The sequence below is a fragment of the Numida meleagris genome, chromosome 14, assembly GCF_002078875.1.
Source record: "Numida meleagris isolate 19003 breed g44 Domestic line chromosome 14, NumMel1.0, whole genome shotgun sequence".
In the NCBI taxonomy this organism is placed as follows: domain Eukaryota; kingdom Metazoa; phylum Chordata; class Aves; order Galliformes; family Numididae; genus Numida; species Numida meleagris.
The window spans coordinates 556,505-577,311 of NC_034422.1; the positions used below are offsets into that span (position 1 = coordinate 556,505).

Below are 20,807 nucleotides of genomic sequence, written 5' to 3' on the forward strand. Positions count from 1 at the left end.
TTTGAAAGGAATGAGAAATCTGTGTATGTTAAAAGTCATGTACACATTTAAATTCTAATGATATTAAAAGCATATGGTAATGTAATTAAAGATCCATTATTGTAATGAGATGCTTTGCCATTCGCATAAACAAGGCCATGAAGAGCAGCCTGCTCATGGCCGGTGCTCCAGGCCGTGTGCAGAGCTGTGCCTCCAGCCGAGCCGGGCTCCGGGGCTGGGGTGCTGGCACCGCTGGTGGGTGAGCAGGAAGCCCGAGCTGAGTGCTGTCCTGAGCTCGGTAAATCAGCGTGCTCCAAACATGGCCTCTGTGTTTGTTGGTGCTGGCCACAGTCCCCGTGCTGCTGCAGGGCAATGCTCCTCGCTTTCGCTTCGTGCAGGTATTTCATTTTCTGGAGCTCTGTTGTCCTTGGAATTGAAATGGGAGAGGTGCCTTTGCACGTTCCCCGTTCCCTTGTTCTTTGGTGCCTGTTCATCGCAGAGGTGCAGAAGATGTTGTTCAGCGCAGGAGTGAGACAGGGTGTGGGATTCTACTGCTTGAAAGATGATGTTGAAAGCTTTTCTGCCCACCAAAGCGGATGGGTTAACCCAGGACTAACTTCTTGTCTAAAATTTCTTCTTAATTACAGCGTACAGGAAAAGGCTCAAACTTATTTATTCTGCGGGGTGATGAAGGAGGTGAATGTGTCTGTCTTTGTTCAGGGACTTGAGACTCAGCAGGCTAAAAGTTGGCTGCGAAAGGTCATGACTTGTAGGTACCCAAATAAGTTGAAGAACAGAAAATATTGTTGTAGTGTCATCAAATTAAAGGATACTTGCTACTTCGTCTCCTCTTCGTTTGATAAAAATAAACGTAAAAACAAGTGGGTCGTCCTTGTGTTCGGTAGTTAACATTCTCACTTTCTGACTTGAATGAATTTTAACTTACAACAAGTGTTATTGATTCTGTTCTAGTTCTGCCTACGATAACGTCAACAAAGTTCGAGTTGCTATAAAGAAAATCAGCCCTTTTGAGCATCAGACGTACTGCCAGAGAACTCTGAGGGAGATAAAGATCTTACTGCGCTTCAGGCACGAGAATATTATTGGAATAAATGATATTATCAGAGCTCCAACTATTGAACAAATGAAAGACGTGTATCCTTTCCAAGTCTGTTATGCTTAGTGATTGAGACCTCCTCCTCTCTTCTGATTAGATCCCTCTTTTCATCCTCATCCTTACTCAATTTTAATAAAAGCTGCCTTTTATTATTTTTAACTGGAATGGACGTTTGTAGCATTTGATAGATTTGTGGATGCCTCGATAGATCAGTTTGATACCAAGATAAGCACGAGTTTTGTTAGTTCTTTTTCAGATTTAAAAAAAAAACACAAGGGAAAGAACTCAAGGTCCATTTAGCCTAGTCAGACTTTAAACTACAGTCACTTTGAGTAGAACCTCTGTTACAACTATCAGATTGCTTCAAGGAGAAAATAAAATGGTAAAGCTCCGTTGTAACTGTCTAAGATTTTCTTAAAGAATAGAAAGGTTGCATAGGTTACATCCTGGGGGGGGAGTAAGTGAGGCCGGACGTCCCTCCACCCTCACTGGAGTCCCGCAGTGCTTCTTGCGTATGTGTAGTCTGAAACTCCTCGTGGGCTGGTAAACGTGTGCTCGTTGTTGGCTTCGTGTGTATATCTAACCTACCAAAGCTGTTACAGTGAGAGGCTCTGCCCGTGATACCACCCCTAGTTTGGAGTCAACTTGCGTAATTTCACTGAGTCTGTATATATTGTTTCCTATTGGTTCCCAGATTTTCACAGATGTCTGCCTGTTTAAAAGCATAAGGCATTGAATTGAATCTAGGTCAAATGTTCTCAGTTCATTAATTAGCAGCCCGCTCTTTGAGTTCGGTCTGACATGGGATTCTGGGGTTGCATTTCTGTGGCCACTGACTGCTGTAGGTGTGTGCTGCCTCCTGCAGAGCTGTCCTGGTTGTGTGGTCCGATCCAAAGCAAGGGATGGAAGAGCCTGGCTGAAATGGCAGTGGTAGTAATTGGTGTTTGGGATTGTGGCTTTGGTTTTTTTTAATCCTGTTTTGGTGGAAAATGGTCATGGAACTACGCCCCAAGAGTTCTGGAGCTGAGTTGAATTAAAGGAAAGGAAATTTTTGGCTCAATTAATTCTTGTCAAAGTAGAATAAAATCTTTTATGTTAATTTCAGTCTTGAGAAAGAATAATGTGATGGAAGATATTAGAATTTAATTTGAGCACAAATAGTCCTTTGCTAACCAGTTTAGCATGATAAGTACATAGTGAAGGAGAACATTTTGGAAGTGGCAGAGACTGATCAGAAGTGATTGCATTTTCCACCTTTAAGCTTCTGTGGAACAGGAAGCCAGTATCTCAGCTTATTACTCATGAAGTTAAAACGACTTTTATTTCTTGGCAAGCAGGATAGAAACCTAGCCATTGTAAGATTCCAATAAAGATCAGGCTTTAGTATAAAGAAATAGTTTGAGTATCTTGAGAGGACCACATGTTGGTGCCTCTTAATTCTCTAAGGGTCTGTATTATGTAACAGGATTGATTTGATTCAAGTCTGTAAAGCAGGAAGCAACTGAGTAGTTCTAATTGTTGTGAAGCAAATATATAAAAGAAAAAAATTGTTCTAGAAGTTTCATTTGGTACTGTATGCTGATATCTAACATGCTACCAGCTTTGTTTTGCTGCCTTACATCTGATGCCTTACAGATACATTGTGCAAGATCTTATGGAAACAGATCTTTACAAGCTCTTAAAGACTCAACACCTCAGCAACGACCACATTTGTTATTTCCTTTACCAGATTCTGAGAGGGTTAAAATACATCCATTCAGCCAATGTGCTTCATCGCGACCTCAAACCTTCCAATTTGCTGCTTAACACCACTTGTGATCTCAAGGTTAGTGGAAATTTCTTAAAAATTTTGCTCCTATGGTCTTCTTCAGCTGTATAGTCTGCCGTAAGTGTGAACAGCTATGGATGTGATTGTGTTATTGGGGGTGGATGTGATTCTTATTGTGGGAAGATTGCCAAATCATTATTAATGTTCATACAACAATGATTAATGTTTGAGAACTCTGTGCTCTGTTACGCTGTTGTAATGAATGTGTTGCTGTTTCCATCTGCAGGCTGACTTTGAAACAGCCTCTTTAAAAGCCGGTGAAAATACTAATCTGAAACTCAATCGTGTTTACTTGGAAAGTAAACTGGAAATTGTGTATTTCAGGTCTCGAGGCCCTGCATTAAAACTGTTAGTCCTTCCGAGCTGGAAAAGGACTTCACATTGGCAGGCAACCAGAATGATATGTGAAAGTCAGTGCTGATTGGAAGCAGAGCAACCAGTTGGAGAGAGCATTCCTAATTTCCACTGTCCCTCACGGGCTCTGTACCAGTTAGTGCTGCAGGCGGGTGATCTTAGAGCTGATACAGTTCTTGGAAAATGTTACTGTGATGTTTAGTGGCATTCAGCAAAGCAAACCGAGTGTGAAGAATGAGAACAGAAGTAAAGAATAAGCCAGAAAACACCTTTCTGTAACTTTCTGTTCTTGTGTGATTGAAACTATCACACTTCACCCTGTGTAGCCTTCTAAAAGGGGGTTACCAGGACTCCAAGGTACTCCTACCCCAATGAGGAAGAACCAGTAAAGAATGAATACAATAGAAATGGAGAAGATTCTTAGTGGCAAGGAGAGATAGAGAACAATTGCTATCCTTACCTACTGACAATAAAAAGTAATTGGGGCAAATGAAGGGGACAGGGGGCGTGCTCAGGGTGAAAGGAAGTAGTAGTTAATGGTCAGCTTTTTTAAGGTGTGGAAATTGGTACCACAGAGCAGATATTAAGGTAATGTGACTTAAACACCAAGCAAGTACCAGAAGGAAAAGCGTTCGAATGCTACCTCTGCTTTAGAATCCCATGGTGGCAAATGCATGGAAAATGAGAGACATGGGAGTGTTTCCTCATACACTTCAAGTACTTCTAAGTATTTACTGTTGGCTGCTGATAGAGTGAGATCGGAGCTTACGTGGCTTTGATCTGATGTTACAACTGTTCTGTTACGTGCTGTGTTCCCCCTAATTACTTTTTTTTTAAATAGTGGCTCTAATGTGCTAATTAAAAAACACAATAGCAGCAGCTGACCCTCTGCAAAATGTGAACCGGTTGCTGCCATACAAGTTTGTCAGAATTCCAGAAAAAGTCTTTGCTGTTTAAATGCTTTATATGCTGATCCATTCTAAATACTGACTACGCTATTAGTTTGCTTTATATTCCCACTGCTCCTTCTGGAATAGCCACTCCGCCTCTTGCTATGGGACTTCAGCTGCTGTTGTCACCTCAGTGCCCCTCAAGGCATTAACCCCTTCATGAAAGAAGTGGAGTAAAATCTGTAGAAGCAGGAAAGAACGGTTTGAGCGTAACTCTGTGTGTGCAGTTAAAGAAAAAAGCAATGTTTTAAGACAAGTAAGATGGTCATAAAAGGTGAATTAAGTTTGCTGGATGGCAGAGTATGAGCTCAGTAAGTACTGCTCCAGTTTCTTTCTTGGATATTAAGAAGAGCGTGCCACTGCAACGTGTGCTTTGCTAGTGCAGAGCACGGTAGTCTGTATGACAGAGCAGATGCTTTTCCTTAACCTAAAGGGAGCTGTGGTGTTTGTTATTACCACATCTGAGGTGTAAACAACGGAGTTGAGAAGAAAGCCTAGTGCATGTTAGGCCTTGTCTGGTGAGCACTGAATTTGTGCTGGCTTGTTTCTTTCAGGGCTGTTGTGCCAGTCTGTGTGTCTGTTACGTACGCGTGCATGCTTACAAAGTGATTATTGCACTTAAATTCAAAGCACAGCGTCCCGTGACAATGAACAGCTTTAAATCATGCTTTCAGAGGATCAAAAATAGAAAGTTTGTTCCGGTTCAGTGTTAACACTGTTAATTTTTATTTAATGGCATTGTGGCAGAGCTGCTGTGCTGTCTTCACGTTTCCAATTTTCTGACTGTCTCTTTGGAGGGAGGATGCTAAATGGCTCTGGAGTTGCGGAGCCTTCTCAGGGCATAGATAAAAACACTTTCTCCTTTTTGCCCATCTCAGCTCTGTACATCAGAGATTTTTTTTTTGTGATAAAATTATTTTCCTGGCATAGGATTGAGAAACGTTCTCTTGTGTTTTCTTTATGCTCATGCATCCTTCAGCAACCTTTCATCTCTCCAATACACCATTATCTCATGATGGTTTTTTTTGCACAGGTACATTGTTGTGATGGTTATTTTTGTAAAAAAAGGAGTTTTGAACTGTTTCAGATGTGTTGGCCATTAATTCTTTTTGTTGTTGGAGGGCTTAATCTCTTCATTTTTTGGTGAAATTCTAATCATTTGGAGCAGTATACTTTGCCACCTTCCTGGCACAAAAATGTTCAGTAAGCCCATAGCAGAGCATAAACTGTATGCCCGAAATGTGTTCCCTCGAGCTGTTCAGCCTGCTTATTCTCCTTGACCGCTGTGTGGGGCCCTATGCAAATAGCCTTTTTGTATTTGAGTTCCGAGTATTTTTTTTTTCCCAGCCTTTGTGCAATAATTTATTTCTAGAAATATGCACTAACATCGCTGTCTCTGTAAGTGTTACATCGTAGGTGGCGTGACTTAGTAATATACTTGCCTTTTTTTTTCTTTTTAATTTAAAACCAGATTTGTGACTTCGGACTGGCTCGTGTTGCAGATCCAGACCATGACCACACAGGATTCCTGACGGAATATGTGGCCACACGTTGGTACAGGGCTCCTGAAATCATGTTGAATTCTAAGGTAAGAACAGCAGCGTGCTGTTGTGGTGCTTCTGCTGCTGATTATTCACTTGCGAGCACCAAATTTTTCTCCCTTGTGTCCCCTCTGGATTTTTTTTGTTTGTTTACAATTGGAGCACGTGTGTAATCTTGAGGAAACAGAGAAATGGATTTACGACATAGCTACTGGTTTGCAATAAATTTCGGATTACAAATAAGATTATTGGATACTATGGCTGAGTAAGGACATGCTTGAGTTCCCATATGCATAGTCTCTTGCCATTCACGAGACTTTATTTGGTCAGATGCAGGACAGAAATGCTGGTAATGAGGGCACTTCATTGTAGTCAAGATCTGCAAGTGTTGCCTTAGTGTTAATCTTGACATCTTCATTTAGATGTAGAATGTATAATGAGGGTGGGTCTTATTTTGAAGGCATGTGGTCTTTGCTGTATGTCAATCTTAAATACATTCTCAAAGTCTTAATCAAATCATCCCTTTGGTTTTTTTTGTACTTGGAATTATTCTTACGCTCTTCTATGCCCTTGTTAAAGTCAATCCATTTTCTGTATGCTGTGAGTTGGGGGTAACCTCTGTAACCTTTGCAGTGGTTACTGCAGCCGTACACTTGGTAGTGTTGCCGTGTGACACCTGTCTGTATTTTGTATTCCTCTGAGACTTTGTAGGAAAACTGCTTCCTTGGTTGTTCAGTTTTGTGCAAGCTCCTTGCTCATGGGAGGGGGAGCAGCAGACAGCAAGCTATGGGAAAATAAGGCGAGGGCGCTTATGGGGCCAGTGGTTCCTGAGGTAGAGTTGCCTGTGTAGTGCCCAGGCACTAGTGTAAATGCATAAGAAAAGGCTTTGATTTAGAAGCATATAACACAAGTTACACACCTGAAGATGTTGTTTCTTCTTATCACGGTATTTGGCCTTCTCACATCATTTTTCCTGCTTGCTTTCCTACTGTGGTTGCAGATCAGCTGACCAACAGTCCATGCTGCCCTTTCACCCCTTTGATGATGGTTTCTTACTGACCTATGTGGAACAAGTGTGGCTTCCTCGCACTGCTCGCATGTTTAGCATAACGTTGGGAACTACAGTGACTGTTACACTCTTAAACTTCTAAGAGTCTAAGTTGGTGTAAGGCCTGTTAATGAAATTTGTTAATGCAAATTGGCTGTAGAATTAGGGAGCCTCACAAATTTACGATTGGTAGTATGTACAGCTAACCTGTCTGAATCCTTTTGGAAAAGCGTATCTTGCATATTTCAGTTTTTGCTACTCATTTGAAGCAGTATTTTTGATCTACAGTTCTTAATTGTTTCATTACATACCAGAAAAATTGAACAGCATGAACAAGCGTGACACATTTAAACAATTATTTCAGTGCATTTGTACTAAAGTAGCATGTTACTGCAGTTATGCAAAAATACATTTGAATAAAAGTTTGGTTTTGTTTCTTTGCTTTCCTTGCAGGGTTACACCAAGTCTATTGACATCTGGTCAGTAGGCTGTATTCTGGCAGAGATGCTCTCCAACAGACCTATCTTTCCAGGAAAACACTACCTTGACCAACTTAACCATATCCTTGGTAGGTTTTATGTAATGAAGTAACCTCTCATCCATCCGCCTCTCTTCATCTTTTCTACCAGTTGGGCTGATCTGGGTCACCCATTTCTTTCTTTTGATCTTGTAGTTCCTTTAGTCTATGTTCTATGTATGTATGGATTGTCTTCAAGAATGTATAATGTATGGATCTGTTGTATAATGTATGGATCTGTAGATGCACCTTCTGTTCCTTGTAGTTATTTCTGTAGCGATGTATATAGTAAATCATTGATGTGAGGGGTGGCTGGAGGATGCTTATCTATTACATCAGCAGAGATGTTTTAGAAAAATTAACGAACAAAGAAGCTCATATACCAAAATGTCAGAGTCCATTTTTAAAAATTTCTGTACGTAAACTTATATCAGTTGGATCTTATAAGCAAACTGCTGCTAACTGGAAAACTCAAATGCATTTGTTTATTTATGAGAAAAAAAAAACAACTTGTTAGTAAGGGTTTCTAAACGCTCTAAGGTATTCCAGGCTCTTAGAACATGTAGTGTGGATTCTTCTTTCCAGCAATTTCAATGTTGGCTTGTAGTAAAGGTGATGGGATTGTTAGAATGTGACTTGCATAGGAATGCAGTCCTGTTTGTGTTCTTATTTCTGTAGGTATACTTGGATCCCCTTCCCAAGAAGATTTGAATTGTATAATAAATCTAAAAGCCAGAAACTATTTGCTTTCCCTACCACACAAAAATAAGGTACCATGGAACAGGCTGTTTCCGAATGCTGACCCCAAAGGTATTTTATGCTCTATTACATTGTATCAGATTTTCAAAAGAAATGAGTACCAAAATCAATGGCAGGACGGGATTTTTTTTTAGAGGCACCTTAAGAATTTATTTGAGTTGGTGTTAGAGCATTGAGTCCCTTAAAACACCTTTATCAGTCAGATGCAAGATCATAAACCAGCATGAAACTCCTCTCCCATTCTTAAAGAAGTAGAAAATTGCATCAGGGTGTTTGATCTTTTATTTCTTTGTAAAGCATGAGAATCCAAGCTATTGTTATTGTCTTAGAAAGTGTGGTTCGTTCCAGTACTGAATGTTGGCATTGGACATTTACAGTTTGTTGTTATATAACTGATAATTCCTTCTGGCTTCTACTGTGTGTAGTTCGAGGATTGCTGTGTTTACAGCGCAGCGCTCTCTTGCTCTGACACAATTCATACCACCTGAGTTTTCTGAACGGATAAAATAATTCACTTTCAGTGAATATGATCAGGTACAGAAGTGTCTTGAAAAAGCTGATTTCTGCAGGTGAAACAGTCGAGCTGATCATCCTTATTGAGGGAAACAGCAGTGGTTTATTCTGCTTTTGTAACTGTGCTCGTCAGTGTGAGCATTTTTTACTGGGGTTTTTGACAGCTTAAGTTGTAGTGATGCTGACGAGCTTAGGTGTTGGGGAACATGCAGTTAGAGTGAGTTGGTGACATCTTTCCATCTAGATCTTCAGAGCAGCTTTGACAGAGCAGATTTTCAAAAAGCTCTTTGCCATCATTTCTGTAAGAAGCAGTGTGCACAACATGCTGTAGCATGGAGTAAGCAAGGGGGTTTCGTGAAAATGTTTAATTGTTATGCAAGCTTTGCAACTTGTTAAAGTTGTCATTAAGTGCACTGGTAAATTTCTCTATCTTCTGCAATGCTTTGTATCCATCCAGGCATCTTACCCTGGTACGAAGCTAGAACGGCCATGGTGCAGTAATAAGCCCGCGTTTAAGTTGGATAATGTGATGATAAGAAAAAAATGGAGTGGAAGCGAATGATTTCACAAATGTCTGTGGACCTTCTTGCTTCTATAATCGTTATTCTCCATTTCCAAGAAAAGGACAGTGTGCTAACAATCAAAGTAATTGAACAGTTGCAATAACTCTAACTCGTAATGCTTGCCCAGAATTCGATCAGACCTCACGCTTTACCTCACAGAATCTTCACGTTCTCTGTGGATTCTGTACAAGTTGTCTTGAACAAATTTTGCATAAATTTCAGAGATACGAGCATACTGGCATTAGCAGCTGGAGAGTATCTCCTGCGTTGCTCGTTGTGCTTATTGTAGTGCATTAGGATTATAATAGCTCAGCATTCTTTTCAAAATAAGAACGTATTCTTGATTACTTCATTTCGGGCAAAGTTCATCTTGTTCTGGATTTTTATGCCAAATTTGAACGAGGAAAAAAATCTTACTTAATTTCTGTTGGAGTTGAACATAGATTGTTCCAAGGGCTTCTGTGCATTTCTTCCCTTGACATTCATTCTGACACTGTAGAGCCTTTTAAAGGGTATCTGTTTTTCTGTACTTGTTCTTAAAACATACCAGATCATGCCAAAGGAAACTACAACCTAGGAATGCTGATACGAGGGGCGAAAGAAGGTGAGCTGCCCAAGGCAGAGGAAGCGTTTTGCTGTGTCTGTTGCTGCTACTGCTGTAAATGAAAACGAGCACACAACTTGGGGAAGCTTGTCTTTCGTATGCGCCATCAGTAGCATTTATTGTACGTTGCAGTCTGGAGTGTGTATTAAGCTCTTGTTTGCTTGTTTTTTCATCTTAGCACTTGATTTGTTGGATAAAATGTTGACCTTTAATCCTCATAAGCGAATTGAAGTGGAACAAGCTTTAGCCCATCCGTATCTGGAACAGTATTACGATCCAAGTGATGAGGTAAAAACATTGTTAAAATGTAAATGTTGTTGGTTAAATGATACAACATGTTATTTTCTTCCATAGTTCATGGACAATGTTTCTACTTCTGGAATAAAGTTGAAGAGTGGATGATATCATTTTACCACCATTGCTAGAAATGTATTCACATAGCATGTGTTTTTGTAATTGCCATAACCTACACAAGCCAGTGTTGCGTTCTGGTTCCCAGTGCAAATTTAGAATAGTATTTTGAGCACTGACAAACTTGAAAATATGTATCACAGCTGAAGCTGAAGAACTGCACGTGCTCTCTACATCTGAAAATAATGCTGCTTCTTTTTAGACATCTTTCAAGAAATTTTTATCTTTTGTTGCAAAGTTTAAACTTTGCAACTCTGCTAAGTAGTGTATTACGCTGTGTATCAAAGACCTAACACGATCAGGAAGGTCACCGTTCTTCTGCTCCTTATAAGCAGTAACTTATATTAAGTGGCCCTTATAGACTGAGAAGTCTTGCTTGTATTTAGAGATATATAGCAGTTGTTTAAATGTTCATTTAGTAAAAATAAAGGGGAAAAAATCAGTCCGATTAACTTTGATCCTTGAAATTGATGTCCTGGTTTTGTTTTTCATTTCTTGATCCCATGCTACATTTTGGAGTCACAACACAAAAATAAATAAATGCTAAGGAGTACTGTTCTGAAAATGGAATTTCTCAGTTCGCTATGGTTTTGTTTCATAACGGCTGAGATGAGACAGGAGAGGGAATGGAGCTTTGCCATTGTGTTGTGCTTTAAAAGCCCCCAGACTGAGCTCGCTGGAGTTGATATCAACTGATGAGATTTCAGGTTACTTGGGAAGAAGGGGAGGAGGAAAAGCGCGGGTTTTCCTTGAGGGGTAGATTTATCTGAGAAATGCAGTGTGTCAGATCACTTTTCTTCAGGTAGGTACTAAGATAGGAGCTGTTTCCAAACATTACACTTTGTTTTACATTTTGCTATGATTTAATTTAAATTTTTTTAAACTGATACGTGACACGTATAAGGGACTAATGGAGTGAGTTGTTCCTCAAAGACTGCTAAATACTAAGTGTTTCTGTGAACACACCTTTAGATGCTTTTCCCCACTCAGGGTCTCCATTAATTTCAACAGAAGTAATAGTTTTAAAAAGACAAATGATTACTTTTTTCTTCTTTAATTTTATCAAGCCCGTAGCTGAAGCACCCTTCAAGTTTGATATGGAGTTGGATGACTTGCCGAAGGAGAAGCTGAAAGAACTGATTTTTGAGGAAACTGCTAGATTCCAGCCAGGATATCGATCTTAAATTGTGCATAGGTAAAGTTACAGCAATAAGAAACCATTTGGCCAGAAGAATTTTGGATCTCTGTGGTTACTGCTAGTGAAATGCGTAACTGACAGTTTCTATTGACTTGCTAAGTAGCTGCTGAAGTACGACTTCCTGCTTGTTCTTTACCTCAGTCCTATCCTCTTGCTGAAGAAATGAGTGTAGTTTGCAACACTGAGCTGTCTGCAAGGAATCCGGGCAGTTGTCTTGAGATGTTTACCTAGTCCTCAGGTTGCACTGAAGGAATAAGGATTACATTTTGTTATATTCTCAGAATGAAAGCAATGAGAACACTTCTGAAATGCAAATCTTAGAAGACCACAACTTTTCAAGGGGTCAGTGATCTTCATATACGGTATCAGAGTATTTTCTTGTGGCTTCAAATGCTCTTTAAAATCTCTTCCTTAAATTTAATGTGTGGAGAAGAAATCTCTTACACTAATCTAAAAAAAACCAAGAACCTCAAAACTGTAAATCTCCAGTGAGACTTCAATTTTAGGTACCTCCGAGATAATTGTATGAGTAATTAACTGTAACTCTTTATAAATTAGTTATGATTACATCTGCTAGTCCTTTGAAGATCTAAACATTCTTAATATAAATTTGCTGATATTCACTGCCTCTGTTTTCTTTCAAGTCAGTAAACCTGTCTTCATATAGCTTGAGGCTTGCAAGTCTCGGTAGTTTCATACAAAATTGGTCAAATAATTAACAGTGTATTTTTCTAATACTTGTGAAACAAATGTTTTAAAGTATCTAAGCTTTGTCATTGGACGAGAAACTGAAAAAACAATGACAACTGCCTAATCTAGGCTGCCCTATTTTGTGGTCTTAAAAATGGTTTCTGTGGTGTTCTCCATCAGCACTTCACAAATAGAATCTCTGGTTGACAGTTGTATCAGGAAAGTTGAGTTTGAGCCTGTGAATTTCTTCGCTGTGAGAAATCCGTGGCTTTGACAGCAGGATGTAGGAACTTTATTGCTTTGCTAGAACCAATAATTCTTCTGGACTAAAAATGGGATTTCTGTTCCTGCATTGCTTACGCCTCTAGTCTCTTTTAATGATAAATAGGTAAGAAAAGAGGAAGAAAAAGTTGAGGAAACTGTTGAAAATAGTTTTTACTTCTTTCATCACTTGCTTGAATATTGAATATAATTGTATTGAACGTAAAAGTTTACAATTGAAGTCATTTTGATTTTTGGAATCGATGAATCTTGCTCATTAAACTTACTAGCTAACATTTGAAACTCTTAAATAATGAGAATTTAGTTAAATCTGAGGTTTACACTGCTGGACATTCCCAATAGAATTAGACCTGGCACACAGTAAGGCAGATGGTGCCTGCTTCCCTCCCTCCTGTGTTATATAAAGCTAATTCTGTACGAGAGGCCCCAGGAGTGTGTGCACGCATTCTGGAACAAATTGTCTGTGTGGAGTGAGACGAAGCCTGCGTAGGCCATAGAGTCAAGGAGGGAGAGCAAATAGCTAACGCTGTGCTAAATCATAGCTCGTGATCTCTGCTACTCACCTCTTTGCCCAGACTGTACGTACCTAGGTTGTATTAGGGATTAAGGGATAAAGGGGTTCGGGCACAGATGTCAGTGATCCAGTGCTATGGGACGTCTCTGATCTGCTAGAAATGTTACCGTTCAGTGCTGCTGTGAGGAGCTGGTTTGGCTGATAACATACTGAAATTCAAGTATTTTACTTAACTAGATAATGATTTGCTAGGAACTGTACAAGTAGTTTGTGGTCAGAATTATTAGATATTCCACTACACAGCATTTAAACTGAAGTAGCTGACATCCTCGTGACGGCCAGTCCCCAGCACTTGGCTTACACTGTGCAGTAAGTCTGTCCCTGTGTATTTCTGCTCTCCTCTGCAGCCCCTTGCTATCAGCTAGCTCTTCTCAGTGCATTCTTTACACTGTAGTTTTTGACTCTAGCTTTTGGAATTAGGAAGCAATGTGGGAAAAAAAACGGTTCTTCAGATAACTTCATAATGTAGCTCGCTCATTTGGGGAAATGTAGAAATAGGAAAATGTTTGTTTTAAAAAACTATGTTAAAATTTCCTTCACTGAAATGTCTCTGCTTTTTTTTTTTTTTTTCTGTAGGACAAGGACTTAAAGGACTGGGCATGCTCAAACGTTGCTGTTCCTCTTCCCAGTTCTTTATTGTTGGTCATGTCTTGTGGCCTCTCTCAGCTTATCCACTAACTCCTTTGAGCCATTCAGGAGGGCGGTTCCTGGTAGTTTTGGCTTTTCATGCTTTCAATGAATCTTTTAAGCCTGAAGAATTGTAATTGACACTCCTATGCGTAATGCCCATTGTTGACCTGTTGCAGTACTGTACTGTAAGTGCACCTACTGCTGGCCGTGTTTTAACTGCTTGCTTTCTGGTTTGAGAGATGCAGTGGTTCCTTTCACTCCTGGATTAATATCCAAGAAGATAATTCATTAACTGATGCGAAGTTTACACCATGAACTATGTTTTTCTGACTTTACTGAAGTCGCTGGCATTTTTTTTTAGAAAAGCTACTATTCAGGGCACTTTAAGTCAGTGACATCCCAGATTTTTTTTTGCACTTCCTTTTTAAATAGAAATGGTTAGCATCCAGCAAGCGGGGTTTTACCATTTTGCTCTGGATTACAGCATAAGTCGTGTTCGTGTTAATCTTGCTTATGCACTTGTTTGGGTGTCCTGTGCTGTACATACAGGTATTCTATACAGTGTAATAGCCACAAAGGAGCCCATCCTAATTGAGTTCATCTAAGAAACATTTTACCATGCATTGACGAAATTTGTACCTTTTTTTTTCCCTGCCTTTTTTAAAAGAGGTCATTTTAAGTTTAACCATGCTGGGAGGGGTAGTACTTCCAAAGTTCATACCTTGTAGTCATGTTTATAAGGCTTGTGCAAAGAGAATGAGCGGCAGCTTGCCAACTTTATTCCCTGTGTGGTGGGAGATTAACAAAGAACATAATGGCACGATGACCTAATGGTGAATGCTTTTCTTTGTGGAAGGCATCCGAATGTGGTAAGCGAGAAACCAAAATATGATGTTAATGAACTCAGTCTACATACTTCATACCAATGAAATGCTTCAAATGAGGATTGGTAGTTTTACATTTGAATCCAATCACTGACATTCAGAATTCTCACAGAGAGGAACACTGCATCTTTAAATGAGAAAGTTAGAATTTACTTTTGCTCCTACAGCATGTCAGCATCTCAAGTTCATTTCTTGCAACCTACACTATGGTGATTTGTAATCAAGCCTCCATGAGCTCGTGACATGAAGTACTGTTCTGTTGTCAAGTACTATCAAACTTTTCTGATAATGCTGAGTTAGGACAACCAAACAAAGCTAGCACTAAATAACGTTTAAAATTGTATACCTTTTAATGATCTTTTCAAGTATTTGTTACTGAAATTGTATAATGTGGAGTTTACTAGGTGTTATGTTCCAGTGCAGTGCCTCCTTTTCTTTCCCCACTGCTCTCTGTGGTGAGAAATTTGCCTTGTTTAAAATGATTACTGTGCCCTCGCATGACTGTTAAAGCTTTCTGTGCAAAGATGATTGTTTAAGTGCCACATGCCTATGATTGAGAGAAAAAAAATCTATTGTTACCTCTGAGTTGTGTTCAACTGAGATGCTATTCAACAAATAACTTAGGAAAAATAGTTCTATTTTTAGCTTTTCATATCTCTGCTGTCTTCTCAGTTTATTTTGGCAGCAGTGAAGAATGGATTGTATAGACTGCTTGCTAATATGAACAAAATGCACTTGTAATTCCTGGAAATAAATTTAAATCTTATATCTTCACATTAACATAAAGGATTAGTTTTTGGTTTCCTCTTGGGTAACGTGTTTGAATGGAAATCAGATTCAGTTGCTACTGCAGTATTACAAGGATGCTTGCTGGTTAATGAATCCAGGCTTCCTCATTCCACTTAGTCTGCTTTTCAAAGAAAAGAAAGCCATTAACTTAGATTTCAATAGGCAAGGGTGCTTACAAGATTCCACTTCAGATTTTTTCTTCGAGTTTGAGTCTTAGTCTACCAAAACTAATTTTTGATAAGCAAGGGTTCATTTTAAGGGGCATTTTCAAGAAGTTCCTGTGGTACACACATCTCTATTGTGCGGAACATGAAGAGCATTGTCAGGACACTGTACAAGTGATCATTGAATTGTGATATGGAACCTATGCTAGAAAAAACATTTCTATAGAAATTATGCACTTGACTGTTGATACTTGTGTGGAAATGTCGTCTGACGTTTCTACACATCTTTACCAAAATGCTTTCTTCACTCAGTTTTGAGAAGCTGAAATATTTCTAGAATCTCTGCTACTTGTACCACCATCATCGTTACAGGAATCATGGTTGGAAAGATGACTGTTACTGAAATTAGTTTGTAGCACCTCAATCCGAATTTATTAAGGAAGAATTTTGGCAGCTTATTTCATCCTTTTCCCAATTCTTTTTTTAATACTTTAATTTTGGATTTCTGGGGAGGTGTAAACTTACCCTTGCAATCTGTCTCTCCAAGTGACAAGCCAAGGGCTTGCTTTACCTAACACGTGGTGCTTTCAGGCTTTCTTCCTTAGCTGTCCTTGCTGAACCACACTGGCATCCATCGGTACCAATAACTGCATCCATCAGTCTTCTGCTGAACTCAGTAAATGTTGTTAAGCTGAATTTGTTATACTGTCAAGTGCAGAAGCATGACTTTTTCTTTTGTCAGATACTAAAAATGTTTGAAAGAAGGTGCCTGTAGCACCGTTAGGTCAGTTATTGCACCATTTTACTTTTTTTTTTTTTTTCCCCTCCTTTATCTAGTTTTTGTATGTGTAGAGCAGAGACCCGAAACTTGTAATTGAAGTAATGTGTATTTCATGGTAAAGATGCTTTGGGAATAAGGGATGTAAACAGTTGACTGTCAAAACATTCCAACTATATAGCTGAAGAAAAGTAGGCAAACTTAAATTGCTCTTGGATGCTTTGGCAAAGAAGCATCTTGTTCTGCTGTCCTGACTGTCACCAGAATCTTCCTCATCACTGCTACGCGTGTCCCAGGCTGAGGTGTACAGCACCCTGCATGGGCCGAGCACTGTGGTGCACCGCGAGATTTCAGGAGTAGCAGATGGTGACATGACTCAGCAGTGGCCAAATGAAACCCAAGGAGTTTAGCATGGTTTTCCTTACAGAATGGGGAAGAAGAAAACTTGTTGCTGCCCATCGTAATACGCTTTATATTTATACCATGTCAAAGTTGTTTGCTGAGCAACTGTACTATAGATTTAAACTTTATTAATATATATTTGCTTATGTTAGTGTAGTTTATATAGTCCTTGGTTATTGATGAATTTGTGTTGTTACAGCACAGTGATATGGTATAAATATAGGTCTGTACACACAACATACTCATGAATTTGGTCCCTTGCATAGTACTTTTATATTTGTACAGCGATGTCTTCAAGTAATCCCAGATTTTAGGGGAAGTATTTTTGTAAATGCAGTGGTTTAAACAAAAAATCCAAACAATCCTTTTACTAAGTTTTAAATACGTTTGTGGTTCAAAATGGTTTAGTTAATGACTGAAATCAAGACACTAAATTAGTGAAAAGTGCACATTAGTAAAGTGAAGCATACCGTGGTTTTCTGTAGCATGTGCTGTGATCAAGCTAAGTGAAACATTGGACGAAATGCGAAAGTTGGACTACCTTTGTAAATCTAGAACAAATGTCTAAAGGTTGCAGCTGGATTACTTACTATTGTTGCCTTTTCTTGTGTTGTATCAGTGTAGAGCACTCTTAAAATACTCAAACTGCTTTGTCTTTGCTTTGTACTGTTGGTGCCTTCTTAGTCACGTACCCCACAAGTTCTGCATAGCTAATTTAGTTAATGGTAAGTTTAAAATAAAATAAAGGAAGATTTTATATTAAAAAAAAAAACTTTAAAACTTCATTTTCTGTATGTTCTTATTCATTGTAACAATTAAACATTTATATTGTGACAGATTTGTGATTTGGTTAATCTGTATAGATCAGTTGTAAGTAGCAAAGGTTTATATCTCGTCTTATTCTTTTGATGTTGTAAACGTTTGTGATTTTCTTCTTTAAATCAGGTAACTTAATGTTCTGTTTTGTTTTTGGCATCTGAATCTTGTAAAAACAAATGCAAAGGAAATAATTAAATTGTGTCCCTGTATTACCAAATCAGCATAGTACTGTGCATATATAGAATGACTGAAATTTTACTTTAAGATGACCTGCTGTTTTATAAACCACAAATACACTGATGCTTATGACATTAGCGTGTGTAAAAACGAGTCTCTTGAATGGTGCAGTAGCAAATAGCCTACCTTCATATTCTTAAATACACAAGTGTGTCTGTCTCAGTGTATGAGTCTACCAGTCTGAAATCAGAGAAGCCATCCAAAGCATTGCAGGTGAAGTTTACAGACGGGCAGAAGTGTTATATCTTCGTGGCAAGGAAGTTATGAAATCAGCATTGCGAATTATCAAGCACAGAGGTGGTTTTGACTCGCTCAGTATTAGTATAGCTGTAGCCCACTAAATTTTACAAAGATTTACTTGAGCAATCCTTAGAGACCAAATGTTTTCATTTTGCTACAAAATAGGTTCTTCTTAGGCCAAGGTTTGAAACGTTCTGTGGTTTCTGGGAACAGTGCACTCCTACATCGTTGTAGTGGGTTTTTTATGATTTTTTTTTTTAGTCTGAAATCCGGCTGTGCCACAGAAGTGAGAAAAGGTGTAATTGGATCATGGCAGCTAGAAACTTCTATAATTATATGACAACATAAAAAATGTGACCTGAAACTAATGGGTGCTTATCAGTATCTAACAGGTCTGTAACAACTCTAAAAACTGGCTTGTTAAGATTCACCTCTCCATCCCCTGTGGTTTTCACAACAGTATGCATTTTTGTTATGGAATATTAAGAGTTTAGTTTTGCCATGTGTACAGTATGCATATTAGTTTTTCATTGCCCATGGCTGCTGTTGTCTTCCTCTGTGCCCTGTAGCAGTACACTGTATTACAGTGTGTATTCCAGCCAGTTACTTCTAAGTATGATCGAACTGCATCTTGTCCCAGCAGAGGTTTTGACAACCTGCTGACTGTCTTAGTACTTTTGTCACACTTATTTAAGTAGGGCTAGTTGGAACACACTTTGCTTTTATTTGCTTTGTTCCACCAGAACTGGATGCTGATCCTTCCAGTCTGCGAGCTTGAAGGGTAATGTGTAGTGAGACCTTGGAGTCAGACTGCAGAGGTGGGTTCCGGGGTCTGTGTGCAGGCTGATGGCTGGTGTGGGCTGGGCTCTGGTAGGTAGAGCGCCGTGGAGGCTGAATAGCCAGCACTGGAGGAGCTCGTGCTCTCAGATACTGACGAGGGCTTTTGAGGAACTGCTTCTGAATGTAAGCCATGTTTATTTGAACAGTGTAGATTTGATGCTGTTGAGCTTTGGTAGCGGTACAACCCCAGTGTTTTCTCTGCAGACAAAAGTTGCTCACTTCTGTGTTCTGTGCATTTCATTATTCTTTCTACCAAGTTACGTTTGCATAATGCTTGAAAAGCTTAAAAAATTTTTTTTTGAAAATTATAGAAGACTTAAAAACTTCATCGCATTGATACGTGCCATGTCAGTGCTTCAGAAGAGTTCTTTGGTTCCTCTGCAGAACAGTGTTCAGGCTCCGCCAGGTGCAAGAAGTGCCTGCTGTTCAGTGCCCTGCCGGGGCGGAGGTTCTGCTCGCGCTGTGTTTGTGTGAGGGCTGATCTTGGAAGTTAAGATACGAAAATGGTTCTGTGCAACCTCTCATTCCACTTTGTAAGTTGCTCACACCTAGCACTCTCCTTGAGGTATTTTCCAGAATTCTGCCTGTTTTTTTCAGTACGTCTTGCTACCGTGACAGTTTTTTTTCTTCACCATCTTACTCAAAGTGGAGCTGAAGTCTCAGTTGTTCCAAAACTCTTTGGGATTCATACGGTTCTGGTGACACACCACAGCTTACTGGTTCTGTTACATAGACTGATGTGAATCCTCAGAAAAGGCAAGCGAAAAGGCCTGGAAGGTCTCCTGAGACTTCCTGCTGACAGCACAGCACGCGATCTGGTGATGGTATGTTCCTTTCTGAGAGGCAATATAACAGCAGATCAGATGATCAGAAAGGAGCGATGCATTTAGGTAAGATGTGGAGTGAAATCTAGTCCTTTGCTGCTGGGAACTTGGGTCTGAGATTCGGCATACCCTGGATTGAATTTTTCTGACTCTCAGTCCTTTAATACCTCGTAAATACTGGAAACTTCTTGCCATTTCTCTAAAATGACCTCACATCTTCCTCGCAACATGCGCCTGTTTTCCTGCAGTTCTTTCCCTTTCCCACCCAGCTGATTATTCTGGCAGAGCGATGATCCCTTAGGTTTTCATTTCACTTGGTACAGAAGTGGCTTGTTTGCACGTGAGAGGTGATAAAAGGAATCTTTACGCATTTTTCTGATTCCCCAGAAAAGTGGAAGAAATGTCTTGACAGCATGCTGAGTTTCCAGCATTTTCTCATCTGAAAATACGGAGTTGAATACTAGTGCTTATCTCGCAAGTCTTTCTGTGGGTCTGTGTGCTACTCCCGGTTGTACCAGCTGGTTGACTGAAATACTTCTCTGTCTCCTTCCATTGCTTCTTGCACTGAGCTGACCTTTGATCTTGCTGAGTTACTGTCTTCCAGTGATGCTTTTCTTCCTCAGGGTTTATACGTTCCACGTTGGCATTTTTCTCCCAAATCCTTTGACTGCTGTGACTGACTTGATGTCACTTCTTTGTTCTTACTTTTCTTTATTTTGCATGGCTGTAGCTTACCTATGGTCTCACAACTCTCCATTTGTTTGCTTTTAAAATTTTTTTATTTTTTTTATTCTGTAAGGCCGTGAACACAGCCGTACGTCACAGAGCTGGGCCCTGGTTACAGGCAGCTGACTCAAGGGCTGCTGGTTACGCTCCAGCTGCTGGCTTTGGGGAGAAACCTTGCCTGGACTAAGCAGTCCCGGTAATGCAGTCTGTCATTCCAGTGCCTGGGATTGCACCAGGTGTGGGTTTGCACAGTACAGTGATCTGTTAATTCCACCTTGCTGTTTTAATGCCTTGAATACAAAAGCCAGAAATAACAATGGAAAGCTTCAGTCTCCCTAGCTGTGACGCATTCTTCTGCACTACTGAAAACTACTTCAAAATTCAGGCTTTTCAAGCAAAAAAAAAGAGTGAAACCCAAAGCTGTAAGAGAATGCCATGAATTTAAAAAATAACAAAATAATAAAAAATCTGTTATTAGCGAAAGATTTATGATGCACCTTCTACTTTGATCTTAACATCTAAGACATATAGCTTGTTCTGAAGATG

General features: G+C 39.5%; 1 protein-coding gene across 2 annotated transcripts in view; it reads left to right on the plus strand.

Annotated features, from left to right (window-relative positions):
- Window positions 1-17,705, plus strand: part of MAPK1 (mitogen-activated protein kinase 1) — a 29,889-nt gene extending 12,184 nt beyond the window's left edge. For both annotated transcript variants that reach the window (XM_021412317.1, XM_021412318.1), the window contains exons 2-9: window positions 952-1,134; window positions 2,732-2,921; window positions 5,700-5,816; window positions 7,271-7,385; window positions 8,013-8,144; window positions 9,952-10,061; window positions 11,252-11,379; window positions 13,505-17,705. In XM_021412317.1, coding sequence (XP_021267992.1) covers window positions 952-1,134; window positions 2,732-2,921; window positions 5,700-5,816; window positions 7,271-7,385; window positions 8,013-8,144; window positions 9,952-10,061; window positions 11,252-11,368 — 964 coding nt within the window. In that variant the 3' untranslated portion in view covers window positions 11,369-11,379; window positions 13,505-17,705. The remainder of the gene's footprint in view (window positions 1-951; window positions 1,135-2,731; window positions 2,922-5,699; window positions 5,817-7,270; window positions 7,386-8,012; window positions 8,145-9,951; window positions 10,062-11,251; window positions 11,380-13,504) is intronic.